Source organism: Neovison vison, chromosome 3 (genome assembly GCF_020171115.1).
Source record: "Neovison vison isolate M4711 chromosome 3, ASM_NN_V1, whole genome shotgun sequence".
Lineage (NCBI taxonomy): Eukaryota > Metazoa > Chordata > Mammalia > Carnivora > Mustelidae > Neogale > Neogale vison.
In genome coordinates, this window is record NC_058093.1 from 2,076,213 (window position 1) to 2,094,818 (window position 18,606).

The following is an 18,606-nucleotide window of genomic DNA, read 5'->3' on the forward strand; positions in this document are numbered from 1 at the left end:
TGCACGTGCATCTGTGTGCACGCGCGAGTGTGTGCACGCGTGTCTGTGAGTGTACGTGTGTGTCTGTGCGCGAGTGTGCGCGCGAGTGTCAGTGTGTGCATGTGTGCACGTGCGTGTGTGGGTGTGCGCCTGTGCACGTGCATCTGTGTGCACGCGCGAGTGTGTGCACGCATGTATGTGAGTGTACGTGTGTGTCTGTGCGCGAGTGTGCGCGCAATTGTCAGTGTGTGCATGTGTGCACGTGCGTGTGTGGGTGTGCGCCTGTGCCCGTGCATCTGTGTGCACGCGCGAGTGTGTGCACGCGTGTCTGTGAGTGTACGTGTGTGTCTGTGCGCGAGCGTGCGTCTGTGTGCGCGGGGGTGTGTGCGCGTGTGCACATGAGTGTGCGTGTGTGCAGCGCGCGTGCCGGGCGGGGCGGCCGGCGGCGAGGGAGGCGCGCACCGTCCCGGACCCCGGCCGGCCCCGGTGGCTCAGGGAGGCCGAGGACAGTCGCCTGAAGCCCGCGCGGGTGCGTGGACGGCCCAGGACGGACTGACGACCGCGCGGACCCACGCCGCGACCTCAGACGGACACCGGCCGCGCTCGCCACCGTGACGGCAGCACAAGCGCCGGCTCCGTCACGCGCGGAACCAGGGTCTCCGGCGGCGACGCGCCCCGGGCCGCGGCCCACGGTCAGCGCGGCGGGAGCAGAGGCCGCGGCGGCTCCTGGGGCGACTCGGAGGCGGGCGGGACGGTCCGTCGCGCGCTCCCCGCCGGGCCGCGGCTGGTCCCCGGGAACCCCCCGCCGGGCGGCGGCTCCGCTTCTGTCCGCGGCGGGACCCCCGTGCGGCGAGCGGGGCTGCGGGACGTCGGTGCGGGACGTCGGTGCGGGGCGGCCCGACGCGGCGCTCAACCCGGTGTCTCGGGCTGGCACAGGACGAAGCCGGAGTCCGCGGCGACGCGGGAATTCCGCGCGGGGCGGGGGTGTCCGGACCGACGCCTGGTCTCCGCCCGACGGATGGACGGACGGACGGACGCCGAGGCCGCTGCGGATGTGCGGACGCGGGACGTTGCCGGCCCCGACACGCACGAGGCGAGCGTCTATGCGAGCACCGCCCGGCTCCGGCTCCAGCTCCGGCTCCGGCTCCGGCTCCGGCTCCGGCTCCGGCTCGGGACAGCCGCGCTGTGCTGCGGTTGGGGGCCGCGACCCGGGGAAGCACGACCCGCGCAGGGACAAGGGCAGGCGGCGGCAGAGCGCGGAGGTGACGGTGACAGGAGCCCACGGGCCCCGGGCGGCTGGCACTCACGTTCGCACAAAATGACGCGTCGAGAAAGGGGCCAGAGGAGCTGCTGCTCCGGATTCAAACCCGCGGACGCACGTGCCTCTCAGGGTCACACGGGGTCACGGCCGTGGTTAACGCTGGTTGGAACTTGGCCCCCAATGAGCTTTTAGGAGATTAACGATACACTACACGTTAATTAATTAATTGAATTGAAACAAAATTAAAAAAACAGAAAAGAAAAAGATTATTCTTAGTCTCTCCTGAAATCTTCATAATTTCTAAAAAAAAAACAAACAAACAAAAAACAAAACAGTTATCTTGAGATGCTCTTTGTTCACAGGAGGATGGGGACTCTGCGTACTTCTTCCCTCCAGAAAGTTTTGCCCTTGCTCCCAGCCCTACAGCACGATTCTGTTGAGAAGGGCTGTTGTCTGTGGTCTCTAGGACTCTTTCCAATTTGCAATAAATGACATTCAACTTGGCCATAATTTGCTAAATTTTATGTTCTGAGTTTGGGATTCTTTTTCAGCATTCCTTATGCTTCCGTAGCTTTTTTTCTTGTTAATTTGGGGGTTTTCATTTGTATTTTAATAAATTAATAATCAACGACTGTCTCCATCCTCCCCTGATGTACATGACTTCACTTCGGCTCATGTAGGGTTTGAGATGTCAGTTAGCCAGCAGGGCAAAGAACTCCATGAACCTAATGGGACCTGTAGATCTCCCACGAGCAATTGGAGAGCCTTTGGAATCGTCTGGGTCAGCTTCTCATTCCTGAGTTCCAAATAAAGCCTGGTGTTTCTATAGCTACAGGTTATTAGTGTTTTTGACTTAACAGAATCACCACATATTTCTGGTTCATTTATCTGAACTTGTATGGTCTCTATAGGTTGGACTTGAAGGAAGTTTAATGCAAACAAAATTCACAAATGTCCTTAGGTTTATAAATATACAATTGGAAGATGTAGAGCTCAAATAATAACCAATTTGGGAAAAAACAATGTTGTGAAATAAATATTGAAAATAAAACTCTGAAATCATTTAGGCTAAATTCATGTGTGATACACTTTGAAACATGTATTTTATTATCACAGTTTGTTCAGCCATGAAAAATTAGTTGCTTTTCTCTTGTTATCAGTAATACTACCCTGAGATTTTTAAGGGCATAGACAACGATAATTAGTATTGTGCTGCCTTTGTGGGTGATGTTGAAAATTGATTTTTGTTTCTGAGCCATTATATATATATACACAATGGAAGGTACTCATTTTGTCCTTCAAACAAATGGCAAAAAAGAATACTACAACACTTTACTTTTCACCATTGGAAGTAAAATGGATCTCATATGTTCAAAGGAATGTCACAAAACGAAAACCATTGACATGACAAAAGCGTGCATTTAATTTTATGCTTTGCAGAGATACATGACTAAAGTTGCGTGCATGGCTTGGCCTTTGGGATGGTCCCAGATGTTTATTTTTAAGGGAAAAATAAAAACGGAGCCAACAAATGCAATTAAGGGGAAAGAAAAAGAAAAAAAAATTGAGACACAGGGGACATACATGTTCTGGTCTAAGAAACATGCAAATATCACAAAACATTCCGGATACAGTATGACAGATGAACAATGGAAAGGCACTGAAACAATGCTCCTTTTTCAGAAATGGGAAGTCTAACAATTATTTTTTCACAAATGGTATTGATGAAACCATCTTTATTTTTAAAGAAATTTATAGAAGGAATTTTAGCACCATCATTAGAAGAAAATAGTAATACATTTTAGCCCTGCCTATCTCCAGTCTTGGAATAATTACCGAAGCATAGCACCTTTTAGTATCTAAAATATAAACAAGAACAGTGAGTCCATCCCAGCTTCTAGAGATGAGGTAGCTCATGCTAAGAAATGTTGGGTCACTTTTCCTACGAGAGTTCAAAGGCCGAATGTTCTAATTCCAATCATCACTCTTGATTAAAGTCAGCTCCACAACTTGAGTTTCTAAATCTTTTTCTTCATTATAGGCTTCAGGATGACGAGACTGTACATGTGGAACACTCTTGACTTTGGGTCCTGGACATATGTTTACAAAGTTGTACGTGTAAGTTACTTTGCATTCAATGTCTTCTTCAACAAGAAAGTGCAAGTGTGTTCAATGGTGTACTCATGTAACTAATATCTACGCGACAGATTGAGTCAAGAGGGAAAGATATCTTTAAATTTGAGTGACAAAAAAGTCTGAACTTACCACACTTTATAAAAATTTAAGATCACTTTGTTTCTCCACTCAATATATATTATTAAAAAATTTCATTTAAGATAGTGAGAAACGGAATTTTTTTTCAAAGTTCTCTTCAAAGAGTCTTTATGGTAATTGAACAATATCAAGACATGCATGTGGGTTTCAATCACAAGGATGAACATGTTGATTTCATTTTTAATTGATAATCTGGGAATAAGAGGTCACAGAAGGGCTCTACTACTATTTTTCAAACTACAGCCAAGTGAAATAAGCATGTTTTGTGGTTTTACATACCCCACTCTTTAAGCTACCTGCCAGGAAGAAAAATTTTCTCATAAATACTAAGCAACTTTGTCATTACATTGAAATAAATTGAAGAAAATGGAGATTCCTCTATTCAATCAGTTTACTTTTTTAAAAGGTGGTCATTGTCATTGCTCGTCTTAAACCTAAACTGCTGTATTAAAAATATTTTAAATCAATTAAAACTTGAGGAATGTAAGTAAAATAAATATTCCGAAGGATAAGGGGGCCAGGCACTTAAGACCGTGTGTACAGTGCTGATGCGGGACCAGCCATTACTTCAAGAGTTTCAGGATCAGCTTCCAACAGTCAAAATTCCTGTGAGTGGGCGGTCTCGGAGGGCGGGGGTGGTGCTCCTTGTCGATGCATCTTGGCTCGCTTTACACAAAACAGACTGGACCAATTTCGATGCCAAATTCTTGGTCTGTGCCGCCAACATCCACAGGGGCAAGATCTATGATGGGTAAGCGCGCCACGTTCTGTGTTCTGTATTCAAAGACCGTCTTGCCCACGTTGCCATTGCGTTTCTGGAATTGAAAGGTGCAACAGGTTAGTGGTATAGACAGGTTATTCCAAAGATGTTAGACATAAACTTCCAAGCCAGGTTTTATAATGTGAAAGCAATGAGTCTTAGAGCACCAGCACTACTTGGGAGTTAGGAGCACTGCTAACATCGTGATAACATCGTGATAGGTCCTGACGGGGCTGGCGGCCATTTCCTTCGTGATTTAAATTGAGGAAATACCTTTTGTTCTCGACAGCTTCCCAAATGGTCGCTAACATAAATTATGAAAGTTTTTTTGGTTTTCACAAATGACACTATAATTCGTCATTAAATATTTCCCTTTTAGAATTTATATGTACAAGTGAGGAGACACTTGTAGCGAAAGTGAGCGAAAAATTTAAGGGGCATCTCATATTGATTATACATTTTAGAATCAAAGAATTTTAAGCCTGAAACTGAGATTAAATAAAGTGACTTGCAGAAGAACCACATAGGGTTTGCAGAAGAGCTGGGCTGAATCCCGAGGACCCAGTCCTTTGTTCATTATTTTGCATTAAAACTTCTGTGCTTCGTGGACTAACCCACATTCCTGTTTACCTTAAAGAACGAGTATAAACAAAGTGGAGGTAAGGTTGCCCCCACTTCTGCCATGACAGTATTTTTGTCAAAAATAAATTTCTTCTTCAACCAGATCAATATAGGTCAGAAGTACTTACAGTGCAAGTGTCATGAAGGACGATGTATCTGAATCGAACGTTGCCCTCTGCTTTGATTTCCAAGTCATTTGACCCTTTGAGAACCACAGCTTTCTTGAGGTTCTTGGCTTGATCATCCATGTATCCCACACTGTTTTTACAGATGTACGTGATATTCTGGGAGGCTTCTTTCGATAGAAGGCGCAGGAAGGTCATTTGAGTAATGGCTGCGTTAGGTGACTGATGATCTCCATAAACAAACTGGAGAAACAGAGAGTCTTTGTTATACAAAACACTGAAGGGTTTCCTGGTGCCCTGTGTGTGTGTGTGTGTGTGTGTGTGTGTGTGTGATGATCTCAGACATCAGTTTGGAGGAATATTACTTTTGTTCTTTCATATAACAACATACTTTACCCACATATAAAAATATTTTGAAACATCTATGAATATTCACAAGAACCTCTGTCCTTCCTACCTCAAACAAAAGGTGATGAAACCAACCATAATTATAACTCATCAGAGAAAATCTAAGTATTTTTTGAAATCTGCTTCTCTATTTGTTTAAAAATATCTGGATATTACTTTTTAGAAGTTATACTTGTACACTGACTTAACTGTGTATCAAAAATAACTCTGTTTTTACTGCTAATTATTGTAAGAATTAAGACTCAGTTACTGGCTTAAAATCTTTTAAGACCCACTGTTCCATACTTCAGGAAATACGAATTACAAGCTGTCCATTTGCTGACAAAAACAGATAACCAGAAATATTTTCCTACAGGCTCTTTTCTACTTATCTTCTGTTTTGAATTGTATTCTCAATGCTCCTATTTAAGCCTTTTACATATTATATTAACAAAGTTACATTTCAACTGGGTATATTTAAATTTTAAAATTTCCTACTCATTAAATCCTGGTGGATTCCGGAATACCCTCTACACATCCGTACTGTCTCTTTATGTCGCTGTGAGCATGAGCTCTGAGGAAAGATCAGAAGCAGAGGTGAGGGGGAAACTGCAGAGTTAGGCTGTCATCAAGAGATCTGCAGTGAAGTACTCGTAGTGTAAGAGGAAATGGCAAGGCTGGTTGAGAACCTAAATACAGGACCATGAAAGAAACGGAAAGGAGACTGAGGCTTAAAAATACTAAAAGAATTCATAGGCAGCCGACCCTTGAAGAACATGGGTTTGAACTGCCTGTGCCCACTTATACCCAGAATTTCCCAGTATAGACAGTGCTGAAATGTATTTTCTCCTCATGATTTTCTTAACGCATTTTCTTTTCTCTAGCTTACTTTTTTGTAAGAATATAGTATGTACTACATCACGCAAAATATGTGTTAATGGTCCGGTCTATGTGATGGTTGAGGCTTATGGTCAGCCATAGGCTGTTCGTAGTTAAGTTTCAGGGGAGTCAAAGTCTGTGGATTTCTGACCACACAGACCTTTGACTGAGGTTTCTCCTTAACCCCTGTGATGTTCAAGGATCAACTGTAATCACAAAAATGCCCTGAGTTTAAATAATACTGCAGAGATTACAGAGTGATTTAATGATTAAAAGTACTATTATGTAATCATCTAATACTTATTTGTATCTTACCAGGTACTAGAGAGTGTGTCACGCTCCTTATAGTCACACAGAGACTGTGAGGTAGATATGACCACTTTCACTTTACTTTTTACGTTTTTTTCAAAGATATATTTATTTATTTGAGAGAGAGCACGCATGGCGGGGGGAAGGGCAGAGGAAGAGGGAGAGAGAGCGCCTCAAGCAGATCCCCCGCTGAGTGTGGAGCCCAATACACGGCCCAACCCAGGACGATCCAGGACCCTGAGATCACGACCTGAGCTGAAACCGAGTCAGAGGCTTTACCCACTGAGCCACCAGGCGGCCCATCACTTTCACCAAAAAGGCAAAACGACGTTTCAAAAGGTGAAGTGACTCCCTGAGGCCACAAAGTCAGCAAGAGATCCAGGAGTTGGTCACCAAGGTCTCCTGATGCTAAGTACAATCCACGCCTTTCAACTGTGGCGAGGTCCTTTTCAGTATACCGCACAGTCAGTGTCACGTGCATTAAAGGAACTAATATAATAGTGAAAACAATGACTTTTCCACATTCCATCAGTGGAGAAATTATCATTCAAAATTTATGTTCATATAATTCATAGTGAAGTTTGCTTACATAATAATAAACCTGGCCACAAATAATAGCATAGTCCTAAATCAATAATAAAATACAAGTAATAATGAAAGGCAAAGAATGTAATTCTCAGAAGGCGGGTTAAATTACCTGAGATCCTCTGTTCATGTCCAGACCATACCAAACGGGCTTGTGGTCGGACGCCTTGCTGGCCCACCAGGTCTTGCGCGGCACGCTGGGCGGGTTCGCCGAGATGCACGTCTCCCCCGTGTCCATGTTGCAGTAAACTCTGATGGCGTCTTCAACGGATCCCTGGTTAGGATCAATCCAGTACTCGCCTAGTTTCCAAAATAAAAATACGCACTAAGTCAAGAGAATTTCAAACGTGATTATGAGTCTCTAAAAGAATGAACAGAGGGTTTGAAGAGAGGAACTCACTGCTGAACTCAGTCTCTCTTAAAGAGAGTACCTAGCCCGGGAAGGACCCTGCAGCTGAGGAAAAGTCACCGTGCCGCGTTTGCACACTCCCTACTGCCAGGCGCTGTGCAAGGGCACTTAGCCACACCATGTGCTGAAGGCTCAATACACGCGCGGGAAGGAAACATCAGTATCCCCATCTGAGACCTGGGAAAACTGTACCAGAAGGAGAAAATCCTCAACTATTAAGTGTCTTTGCCAAAAACGGTGTGTTCTCATTAAATTTAGAACGCCAGTATTTTAAAGCAAAATGTGACTGGAATCTAATAAAATAGGTATTGTCAAAACTATGAATGAAGTCAGTAAATGAGCTGAACTACACTAGAATGAAAGCCTTGAGTTGTGTCTGGAGCCGCATGAGATGGCGTCAGTCATAGTCTGTCCTCTTCTGTCCCCCTGATCGTCTCCTCCTGTGACTTTTCACGTCATTGTCCTCACCACTAAGGCATAAATTCTGCGACATGTCTGCCACTTTCACTTCTTGTGCCTGTCCCTGAAGTAGAAAGTCCAGAAAATATTTAGGGTGCAGTCGAGAACACGGTCCGGAACAACAGATTTTCCTCAAATGGGCAGAGTGTCCACTCACCGCTCTGCTTTGCAGAATGGCAAAGCTTTAAGTCTTCACACGTCCGGGCCGGATGCTTTTTAGAGCCATCGGGACTGCGCATGGTTTCAATCTGACTACTGAGTGACTTCAGGGTGGCATGGACTCCCGGGTCTGTTTTGTTTTTGTCGTCTGGAGCTGCCTGATCCTCAGTAAACTCTGGAAGGGGGTCCGGCATGCTCTCATCGTAGTGACCCATGATATCTCCGAGAGCAGCTGTAAGGTGACCAGGCGGCCCGGGGGGACCAGGTGGACCGGGCTCACCAGGAGGACCCTAATTTTTAAAAAATTAGAAATGCAGTTAATATATATTTTTTATTTTTTTTTATTTTTTAATTTCAACTGGACACAAAGGCATTGATGGGACTCCGTATGCGGGGGGTTACAGTGTGATACCACGTCTGACGGTACTGACGGATCTGTGACCTCATGACTTCTTTCCTAAGAGTTATTTAGTTATTTGAGAGAGAGAGAAATCACACAGGTGAGTATGAGTGGGGGAGAGGGTCTCTAGCAGGAGAGGGACAAGCAGACTCCCCGTTGAGTGGTGAGCCTTTCATGGGGCTTGATCCCAGGACCCTGAGATCAGGACCTGAGCCAAAGAGAGACGCTTAAACCACTGAGCCACCCAGGTGTCCCTGACCTCATGACTGTTTTAAACAACGTGGCTCTGGCCTGCTTCCGTGACTTCCCGAGCATGAGAAATGATGCATAACTTCTATCAGGCAACATGTCTGCAAGCCGGCGTCTGAGACCAAAGCGCAGAATGTTTGCCCGACATCACCTTGCAGGTGCGCGATGTTTCCGCTCAGAGTGTGTGGAGGTAGACATGCATTTCCAAACTGTTTGGGCAAGGCACACTGAACTATTTTAAAAGGATTTATGGGCCAAAGCTGGAAGAGGAGACGCAGCGAGTCCTGGGTGCTGGTTCTTAAGGCCTCACATCCGTGTCAAGGAAGTGCCCACAACAAACATTCCCGAAAACAATTTAAAAAATAAAAGAAAGAAAGAGAGAGAAAGAAAGAAACAGCCCCGAAAAGAATTTCCCCTATTTCCACATATGGAAGGAAGTACAGGAAGGCTTCTTACGTGCATTAACTAGTGTGTAGATCAAATTTCTCTGTACTACACAAAACTGATAAAAGTTCTCTTCAGTCTTCCTATTAACAAAACAAACCGCTCTCTGCCCGGCCATACAAGGACCATTGCAGTAGCAGGGAGATAAGCACAGAAAGAGGCAGGGACTCGGTGGGCCTTGGATCCTCGGTCAGTCCCTTCCCAGGGAAAAGCCAGCAGCTTAAGGAGCTGGGGGAGTCTGTAGAGCTCCGCAGTGCACGCTGCACGTGGGGAGCAAGGTCCTGGCCATCGGAGGGCTGGAGCTCTCTGCCCGCCACACCACGTTAAGTGGCCCTGCACACGGTGCTTCGACCTTCACTGCCAACCTGGCCTCAACCTCAACAGTCTGGTCAATCTGGTGGTTTTTTCCCTTTAAAGTCATATTGTGATTCTCTGCATCCCTTTATGCTGATCGGGGAGAGGGTTTTTTTTTTTTTTTTCTTTCTATCAAGGACCACTAAACCACAGAACAAAGGCGGTCTAGAGGCATGTGAGTCCCAGGTGTTCCAAGTCCGCAGCTGTTAACCGTTCCCAGAGAAATGTGTAGGAAATACTCCTCTTGACCATGGGGAAAACAAGGCTATTCCACCCACATAATAAATAATAAATATTTGGCTTAATGGTCACATCAGTAAGAAAAGAGACAATGAAGAAGGAAAGGTAAACAAGACCCATGGGAAGAAACAGCATAGAGGGGGCCCAGACTCACAGACACACACGCACCGTGTGCACGGCAGAAATGGGAGGGTGCGTCCCCAATTCCTGATGTTTCCCAAGTCAATACTCGGAATTTAATTTAAATCCTCTCTGAATGTCATTCCCAATAGAGAAAAATAACATCATTGTTTTCCCTTTCCAGCATTTTTCTGAATGACTACACTCATCAACCTCATGTATAGTATATTGCCATTTAAAGCAAAGTGACGTTTTCATAACTTTAATTATAAACACAGTCATAACCCGCTGTTTTCCCTCACTGGTGTTACATGAAGTCAGGGCTTCTGGAGCTTGGACTCTAATTTAATGTGCTCTGAATCATCTGTATTAAAATACTTGCAGTGGTTACTTATATAGGCAAGCTCTTGTGTGACATCTAGGTTTGTTCCAGAGTCTTTTTGATCTCTTGTCCACCATGCTGCACGGATATTCCTCGGACAGAGTCCATGCTTTGGGAACCAACAGTGTAACCTGCATGAAACCCCCATGATTACCTCGGGTCCTGCTTCTCCGACACTGCCCCGCACACCAGGAGGTCCGATAGGCCCAAGTGGTCCAGGGTTTCCTTCTTTACCTGAGGGGCCAACTGGACCTGGAGGACCCTACCAGAAACAAGGACCATATTTTAGATTCTAGGAAGAAAACTTTTTTTCTTTTTTTTAATTTATTTTTTATTTATTTTCAGCATAACAATATTCATTATTTTTTCACCACACCCAGTGCTCCATGCAGTCCGTGCCCTCTATAATACCCACCACCTGGTACCCCAACCTCCCACCCCTGACCCTTCAAACCCCTCAGATTGTTTTTTCAGAGTCCATAGTCTCTCATGGTTCACCTCCCCTTCCAATTTCCCCCAACTCCCTTCTCCTATCTCCCCATGTCCTCTATGCTATTTGTTATGCTCCACAAATAAGTGAAACCATATAATAATTGACTCTCTCTGCTTGACTTATTTCACTCAGCATAATCTCTTCCAGTCCCGTCCATGTTGCTACAAAAGTTGGGTATTCATCCTTTCTGATGGAGGCATCATACTCCATAGTGTATATGGACCACATCTTTCTTATCCATTCGTCCATTGAAGGGCATCTTGGTTCTTTCCATAGTTTGGTGACCGTGGCCATTGCTGCTATAAACATTGGGGTACAGATGGCCCTTCTTTTCACAACATCTATATCTTTGGGGTAAATACCCAGGAGTGAAATTGCAGGGTCATAGGGAAGTTCTATTTTTAATTTCTTGAGGAATCTCCACACTGTTTTCCAAAGAGGCTGCACCAACGTGCATTCCCACCAACAGTGTAAGAGGGTTCCCCTTTCTCCACATCCCCTCCCTCCACAGCAAATATCATCCTCAATGGGAAAAAGCTTGCAGCATTCCCGTTGAGATCAGGAACAAGACAAGGATGCCCACTCTCACCACTCTTGTTCAACATAGTATTAGAAGTCCTAGCAACAGCAATCAGACAACAAAGAGAAATAAAAGGTAACCAAATGGGCAAGGAAGAAGTCAAACTCTCTCTCTTTGCAGATGACATGATTCCTTATATGGAAGAAAACTTTTTACAATGATCATCTAATCAAAGGCCTCCTTTCCTCATGGAGATGTCACAATGGTTCCTTATTCATTGTCCTGCTAACCAATCAATGGCGTTCTGGCTCCTTAGTGTTCACTGTTGGATCACACATGGATTCTCCATCATCCATGTGTGGTAAAAGACCATCATGAGCCAAAAACTTTTTCATCAAATCTCATGTATTGTAGAGTTAATCAGAAATTTAATAAATTAGTACTAAGAAAATGGCAGAGGTATGACTGATTAATATAAGCTAAATTTGTGTGCTTATTCCCCAGGATCTCGTCACATCCCAGTTATGTTAATACTACTCCTCTCTATGTTATGTATGATTTGTTACCCTGTATTTAGACAGAGCAGACATTTTTTCCAATGATTGTCTTAAGTAATTACGTGTGTCAATTGTCGTAGGACATTAATGACCTATTGGAGGCAACATTGATACCAAAGTAGAATTTTCAAAAGCCTCAAATACTGGTTTCATTTTATGATTTGCTTCTGAATTGGCCTTATGCAAATGACTTCTGAGAAAGTATCTCAATTACTTAAAGGGGAAAAAAATCCAGCTTCAAAATCTATTTCCATCTCATAGTAAGTCCTACTGTATCTTCTCAAAGAGTTCAGTGAAATTTCAATAAACACAAACTAGAAAATGAAGCAACAGATCAGTGTATACATAGCAGGTAAAAGATTTTAATGTAGACCCATGAAGCAGTAGATGATATTTAGGAATATTTCCACTTAAAGGTTGTTGCTGAATGGTTTGTCTCATATATTTGCTACAAGCTTCAGGGAACCGGGGCTGACTTCAGCTTCAATGCCATAAATATGATACTCGAGCCCTAACATTATGTCACCAAAGCATTATCATTTATATCTGCAACTTGGCAGGTTTTGTTACTTACTCGTGGGCCAAATGGTCCAGGAATGCCAGCACTGCCTTGTTCACCATTTGGACCCTAAGTAGGAAAAAAGTAAAAAATGTTGCCAAAATATTTACACCTACATTTTGTCATTCTCAGCTTTTAAAAATTGGCTGTCATAGACTTTAGCAGCATAAAGTAATTTCTTGAAGTCATCAGCCTCTCCTGTGTCTACATGAGTTGACCAATACTAAACTAGAGAGTTCTGGCACGTTTATCCTTTTGCTTTATTTCCTTCCTACAAAATTATAGCTGATATATGGCAGATTATAATGGGTAAGCGGGTAACTAAATATTCAAGATACATTTTCAAATGAAACTGCGATACAAAAAGTCCAAATGTTTTACGGACAAATGAATATTTGTGTGAAGCTACTTGTGTATTTTCACACGGAAGGCAAACACTACTTAAAGGAATGACTTACCGGAGGTCCAGGAAGACCTTGAAGACCAGTGAAGCCCCTGTGACCCTTTTGACCTCGGTCACCTCGGTCTCCATGATCACCTTTGTCACCTCGAGGTCCTTGGGGTCCCTAGAAATAGGGTTTGGCATAGGTATTGCTTGGTGAGACTACAGTTTACGGCAATTTTAACTTTTACAATTGCATTTACTACACTTTTGAGTACTGTACAGCAGTCCCCCCTTATCCATGGGGGCATGTTCTGTGACCCACAGTGGATGCCCGAACACGACACACTATGATTTTCCCTGTGCATACACACAGGGAATTTTTTTAATTTTTTTTAAAATTTATAAAGTTAAATTTATAAATCAGGCACAAGTTAAGAGATTAACAATAATGAATAACAAAATAGGGCATTTACAACAATATACTATGATAAAAGTTATGTGAGTGTGGTCTCTCTCTCAAAACCTCTTACTGTACCGTCTCTTCTTGTGATGACGTCAGAGGATAAAACGCCCACGTGACGAGACGGAGGGAGGTGAGTGACGTGGGCACTGTGGGGCGGCGAGAGGCTAGGACCCACCTCCCGATGATACGTCAGAAGGAGGATCATTTGCTTCTTGCTTCCTGACTGCACTCAGCCGCGGGTTTCCGAAACCCGCACAGTGGGACGGCAGATAAGGGGGAACGACTGTAGGAGCTAACATAGTTATCCAAACAGACTAGACCTAGAAGTGTTTGTCTATTTTCCTCAAGGAATGACGGTGGCCACTAAAAACACAAGATATACAATAATGCTTTTCCTAAAGATTCAGTTTTTTTTAAATGTTTACCCTGTATTCATACTAAAATGATGTCTTTTTAAGTTTGATCTAACCTACCTGAAACATTTTCCAAAAACTGTATTCCACATATTATGCTGATATAGTTATGTAAAAACATTGCTCCGTACATAGATTCTTTTAAACTAAAACATGAGCTCTTATTTACTTACGTTACTTCTAGAAAAGGAATGTTAATTAAATTTGCACCTGTAGCTAAGCTAACTGGATGGGACAGCTGGGAGTATATTAAGGAAGTTGGCATATTTGAAAATTGTTAAGAGAGTAGATATTAAAAGTTCTCACCACAAGAAAATAAAATTGCAAGTATGGGAGAGGATGGGTGCTAATTAAACTTATTGTGGTATTGTGATAATCATTTCATGATATATACATACATCAAATAATTGTACTGTGCACTGTAATAATGTTATATGCCAATTACATCTCAATAAGAAATGGGCAAAGTCTTGTTCAGGCAAATGGAAGAGGAATATCATCATTAAGCCACTCTCCTCTAAAGAAAACATAAAGATCCTTCTGTCTGCAATATCTGCACCCAAATCCATCAATCCCAATCCTGAGAAATTAATGAAAAAAAGCAATAAATACGCATCTTCTTGTGGGATAGATGCTAAGCCTAGAGAAGAGGTAGAAATTATCAGATTAATCTGATCAGTCTAACTCTGATCAGAGCTGCTTTTTTTTTTTTTTAAAGTCTTGGAAATGAGAGCAATTCCAAGAATCCAGTGGTTCCTAATAACAGACAAGAGGCATAGGGTCACCTACTATAGGGACAGCTTCAGTTGTATTTAATTTTCCTAAAAGATAATTCAAACTCTATCAATCTGACTTTGGAGAATGGAAAATATCATCAAATAGACTGGTTCTCAGGTTAATAATTTTTTTTAATTAGTTTTTGTTCCGTTCTTTCTCTTTTTTTTTTGGACAGCCTAATTGTCAAACAGTATGTAAATCTTTTTATAATAAAAATAAGAGTAGACCTTCATTACTTTTATATATTTTATATAATACATATTTAAATACTAAAATCAGCCTGAATGTTTTCATGCTAGAGAGGTTCTTTTGTTTTGGGGTGTCCTAAAATTTCATAACTCAAGATAACTAAACCAAAATGCACCCATTTAAATTATTAACTAAAATTCATTTAATCCTGAAAAATAGACCACATCATTTTTGTAACTAGTTAGAAAATAGCTCACTTGACATGCCATATAACTACGAAATCTTCTCCAGTCAGGCTCAAATCAAAGCTGAGAATTATGATTTAATAATAGGCCATGAATTTAAAGCTATGATTTTTCTTCATCAATAGAGATATTAATTTATATAATGAGTGTGAAAGGAACATGGCCTATTAGGCTGCCCATCAGAGATGACTCATGCACGGTAAAACATCCATATAATCATCATAAACCTGGAAGCATTCGCAAATCGCAAAACGATCAGAATATAAGCAGGGTAGTCTGGCTGGAAACAAAAAATTCTTGAGTAGCTCTTTTCAAGTTTACAAAGAGATTTCAAACCCATTTTCCTATGTAATTTTTAGAAAATCTCAAACAAGGGCACTATTATTCCTATTATTTTGAGAGAAACCTGTGACTCCAAAGGTCTTCATTGATTATTGAAAGAACTCACAGTGAGATTCAGAGGACATATCTTAAAATTATAAAAACAAATACAAACTTCTGGGTATTAATATTTTTGTCCACAGTTTGAGGAGCTTGCTAATTTTCATTTATGAGTCTTAAGTTGTGCTTCTTTGGGAGTATATATGTGAGTATATATCTTCTCTATGTGAGAAGATTTTTACTTTTAATGAAAAACAGAGAACTTACGAGTAAGCCACGTTTTCCAGTTCGACCAGGTGGTCCTATAGGACCCCGAGAACCCTAGAAGAAATTTTCACAAAAATTGGCATATACAAAATATGCATATTCTATATAAACACAGAAATCAAAAATAAGTAAGTCAGATACTTATATGTGTTTATGTGTATCCATGTGTATACTCTTACGGCTAAAGGGTTAAAACCAAGCTAATGTCCTTCGGAGTAAGACACGCTCACTAGGACTCCCGTGACACTACGTTCGTCAGTTTTATTAACTGACTTCGCTGAACGAAGGCCCCCTGAGCAGATGATGCTAAGACATGACTAGCTTAAATTTAACATGATGTGCACTTACTACATTTCCTATAAATCACAACATCTTCAGATGATGACATTCAAAGCATCAGGATTTCTGAACATCTACTAGAAATCAAATGTTTTCCATGAACATTAAAACAGCCTGAGTCATAACTGACTGTTGATCATTCCTTGTTCGGACTTCTTTATCAAGCGTGCATGCGTGACCGCGGGCTTGCACAGCACAGTGATGTCTGCAACTGTCAGGACGAAACTGACTCTCCTTACCGGATCTCCTCTTTGTCCTGCATCTCCTGGGGCACCCACTGGGCCAGGCGTTCCAGGGGCACCCTGGGAGCCTGGCAGACCTGCAGGTCCAGGGTCTCCACGATCACCCTGATGAGAATAACCATGGTATGTATTATTCTTTTTGGATTTATCCTAAACCAATGGCATTCTATAGGCTCATGCTGTTCGTGGTAAGAGAATATGCACTTTTCTAAAACCTGATTTTTATTATTCAACTTGTATTTTACTTATATTTACTTATTAATAAGTCAAACCAAAAAGAATAAGAATATTTCCCCCAATTTCAGATGTGCCCCCTCCCCTGGTACCCTATGAGTTCCACAGTCAAGATGACTGGAGTAGGACAGTGTCATCTCCAGAATTTAGCATGTTTCTCACAGCCGTCTTCAAGCATATCTATTCACTTGGGATACACATTTTCCAGGGTGTGAAAACTGGGAAAATTTTAAGGAAACCACTTTCTAGATTTTCAGCTCCATGTGTGTTCTCTCAGGGACCTGGTCTGAAGTATCCTTCCCTACTCTTTAACAATCACTTCTCTCCCATTTTATGAAAGAAAAAGCATCATATCTCTCTGCTGTCTTATTGTCTTGCAGTGCCTCAAGGAGTGAACAGCTCGGGGCACCACACTGAGGACTTTTCCACAATGCAAGGTTCACTTGAGAATAAAGCAATGTGGTATTTGGAAAAAAGAGGCTGATCCTTATTTTATCCAGGTGACCCAACTATGTCAAGGCTCCAAGTGTTGATTTTAAAAATTATACCATGGAATACATCAGCAAAATCTTTGAAGAGTACTGCATTGTACAATGTATATTGACCAAGGGAAAAACCCAGGGGCCAAGAGAACTTGCACTCCCTGCTTTATGGTGACAAGGGAAGGGTTTATTCTAAGATTTCTCAAAACTCTTTCTTTCCCTTCCTTTGAGTACTTACTAGATACTCTAAACATGTTCTTTAATGCACAAACGTCCAACAGAGTATTAATCCTGTTTAAGTATTTTAAACTGAGGTTCAGAAAATTTGTTTAAGGCTACACCGCTGGTTACTTAAGGAATTAAGATTCCAGTGAAAGTATCTGACCTTAGAGCCTGTTCTGCTACATGATGAGCTCCCTGAGTGAAGAGTCGTTGTGTCATAATAGAGGTTAGCCTGGGGGACTGATTTTTCGCCCGCTGTGGACTATACATAGTCCGAGACAACTGTGTGATGACCCAAAGGGCATGGGACTTCAGAGAAATTTGGGGATATTTTCAGTTCAGCTTATGTCATGAGATTTAAAACACATTATGGGATATCCAGCATATAGGAAGCCACATGGTTTATTTTCTCAAGGGGCATTCACTTGAGGAGAAGAGGAGAGAAATTGAGATGGTGCCCAGCTCTATTTCTGCTTCCATGTTTTTGTGAACGAGTTTGAAATTTAGACTACTTTATCTGTATCCTCATCCAAAGCCTTCATGTTTCACCAGATACGAAAGCAATGTGCTCTCCTACAATTAATAAGAAGTGCCATCTTACCTTGCTGTGTACTCAAATCTCACTTCACTGACAAGGTCTGGCTAAATTATGACATTACAGAAAAAGTAGCTACAGTCAGAAAAATCAGGGCTGCCCTGGAGCAATGAAATCTTTAGTATTACAAAGATTCCAAATTGACATTACTGCAGATTTCCCAATCAGTGAAACTGCCCTTACCCGTTCTCCGACAGCACCGTCCCGTCCTGGAGTACCATCATTACCAGCTGGACCCTATAATGAATCACGTTTGAGAAATGAGTTAACCGAGTAATGAAAATACTCATCCCAACTGCCAGAAAAATGCAGCATGATTTCCCCCTCTCTTCCATAAAGTATAAATTAGCACTTATGGAAATTTTACTAGAAGAAAGTCTTCTGCCATCTTTTCTATTACTTGGAATTGCTTATAAAATTATTACCATGTTCTTACTTTCTTTGGTGCCAATTTTAATACGGTTTTATGGAAGACATTGCATTTTCCAGTTACAATCAGTGCCTATAAAGTGCAACGTTCTTTCCTTGCCCTGCGCACGTCTTCCATACCCAAGCATTGAGAATGTCCGGTTATTTACTGTGGAAGCTCAACCTTAAAACCATCATGGGATTTGCTACAAATCTGGCTCCTTCAGTGTTTTGTGTGGAAATACTAAATCTGTGCTCAAGTTGGCTTCATCAGCCTCTTCACTGGTGGGCCCAGGGGAGGCAGCGCTGGTCGGAGGCCTTCGACCCCCGGTGAACCCCCTCCCAGGCACTCCGAGCAGATGCCCTGCACTTAATCTAAATTCTTCATTTCTCTTTTTCATTTTAAAACAGGAGGGAAAAAAATCCTCAAATCCTTTGA

At 42.4% G+C, this 18,606-nt stretch overlaps 1 protein-coding gene across 2 annotated transcripts in view; it reads right to left on the reverse strand.

The window, feature by feature from the left end:
* Nucleotides 1-2,639: 2,639 nt before the first annotated feature.
* COL5A2 (collagen type V alpha 2 chain) overlaps nucleotides 2,640-18,606 on the reverse strand; it is a 137,001-nt gene continuing 121,034 nt past the window's right edge. For both annotated transcript variants that reach the window (XM_044241137.1, XM_044241138.1), the window contains exons 45-54: nucleotides 17,943-17,996; nucleotides 16,224-16,331; nucleotides 15,646-15,699; nucleotides 12,984-13,091; nucleotides 12,541-12,594; nucleotides 10,551-10,658; nucleotides 8,206-8,497; nucleotides 7,293-7,480; nucleotides 5,024-5,263; nucleotides 2,640-4,329 (exon numbers count right to left, since the gene is read on the reverse strand). In XM_044241137.1, the coding sequence (XP_044097072.1) occupies nucleotides 4,183-4,329; nucleotides 5,024-5,263; nucleotides 7,293-7,480; nucleotides 8,206-8,497; nucleotides 10,551-10,658; nucleotides 12,541-12,594; nucleotides 12,984-13,091; nucleotides 15,646-15,699; nucleotides 16,224-16,331; nucleotides 17,943-17,996 (1,353 nt within the window). In that variant the 3' untranslated portion in view covers nucleotides 2,640-4,182. The remainder of the gene's footprint in view (nucleotides 4,330-5,023; nucleotides 5,264-7,292; nucleotides 7,481-8,205; nucleotides 8,498-10,550; nucleotides 10,659-12,540; nucleotides 12,595-12,983; nucleotides 13,092-15,645; nucleotides 15,700-16,223; nucleotides 16,332-17,942; nucleotides 17,997-18,606) is intronic.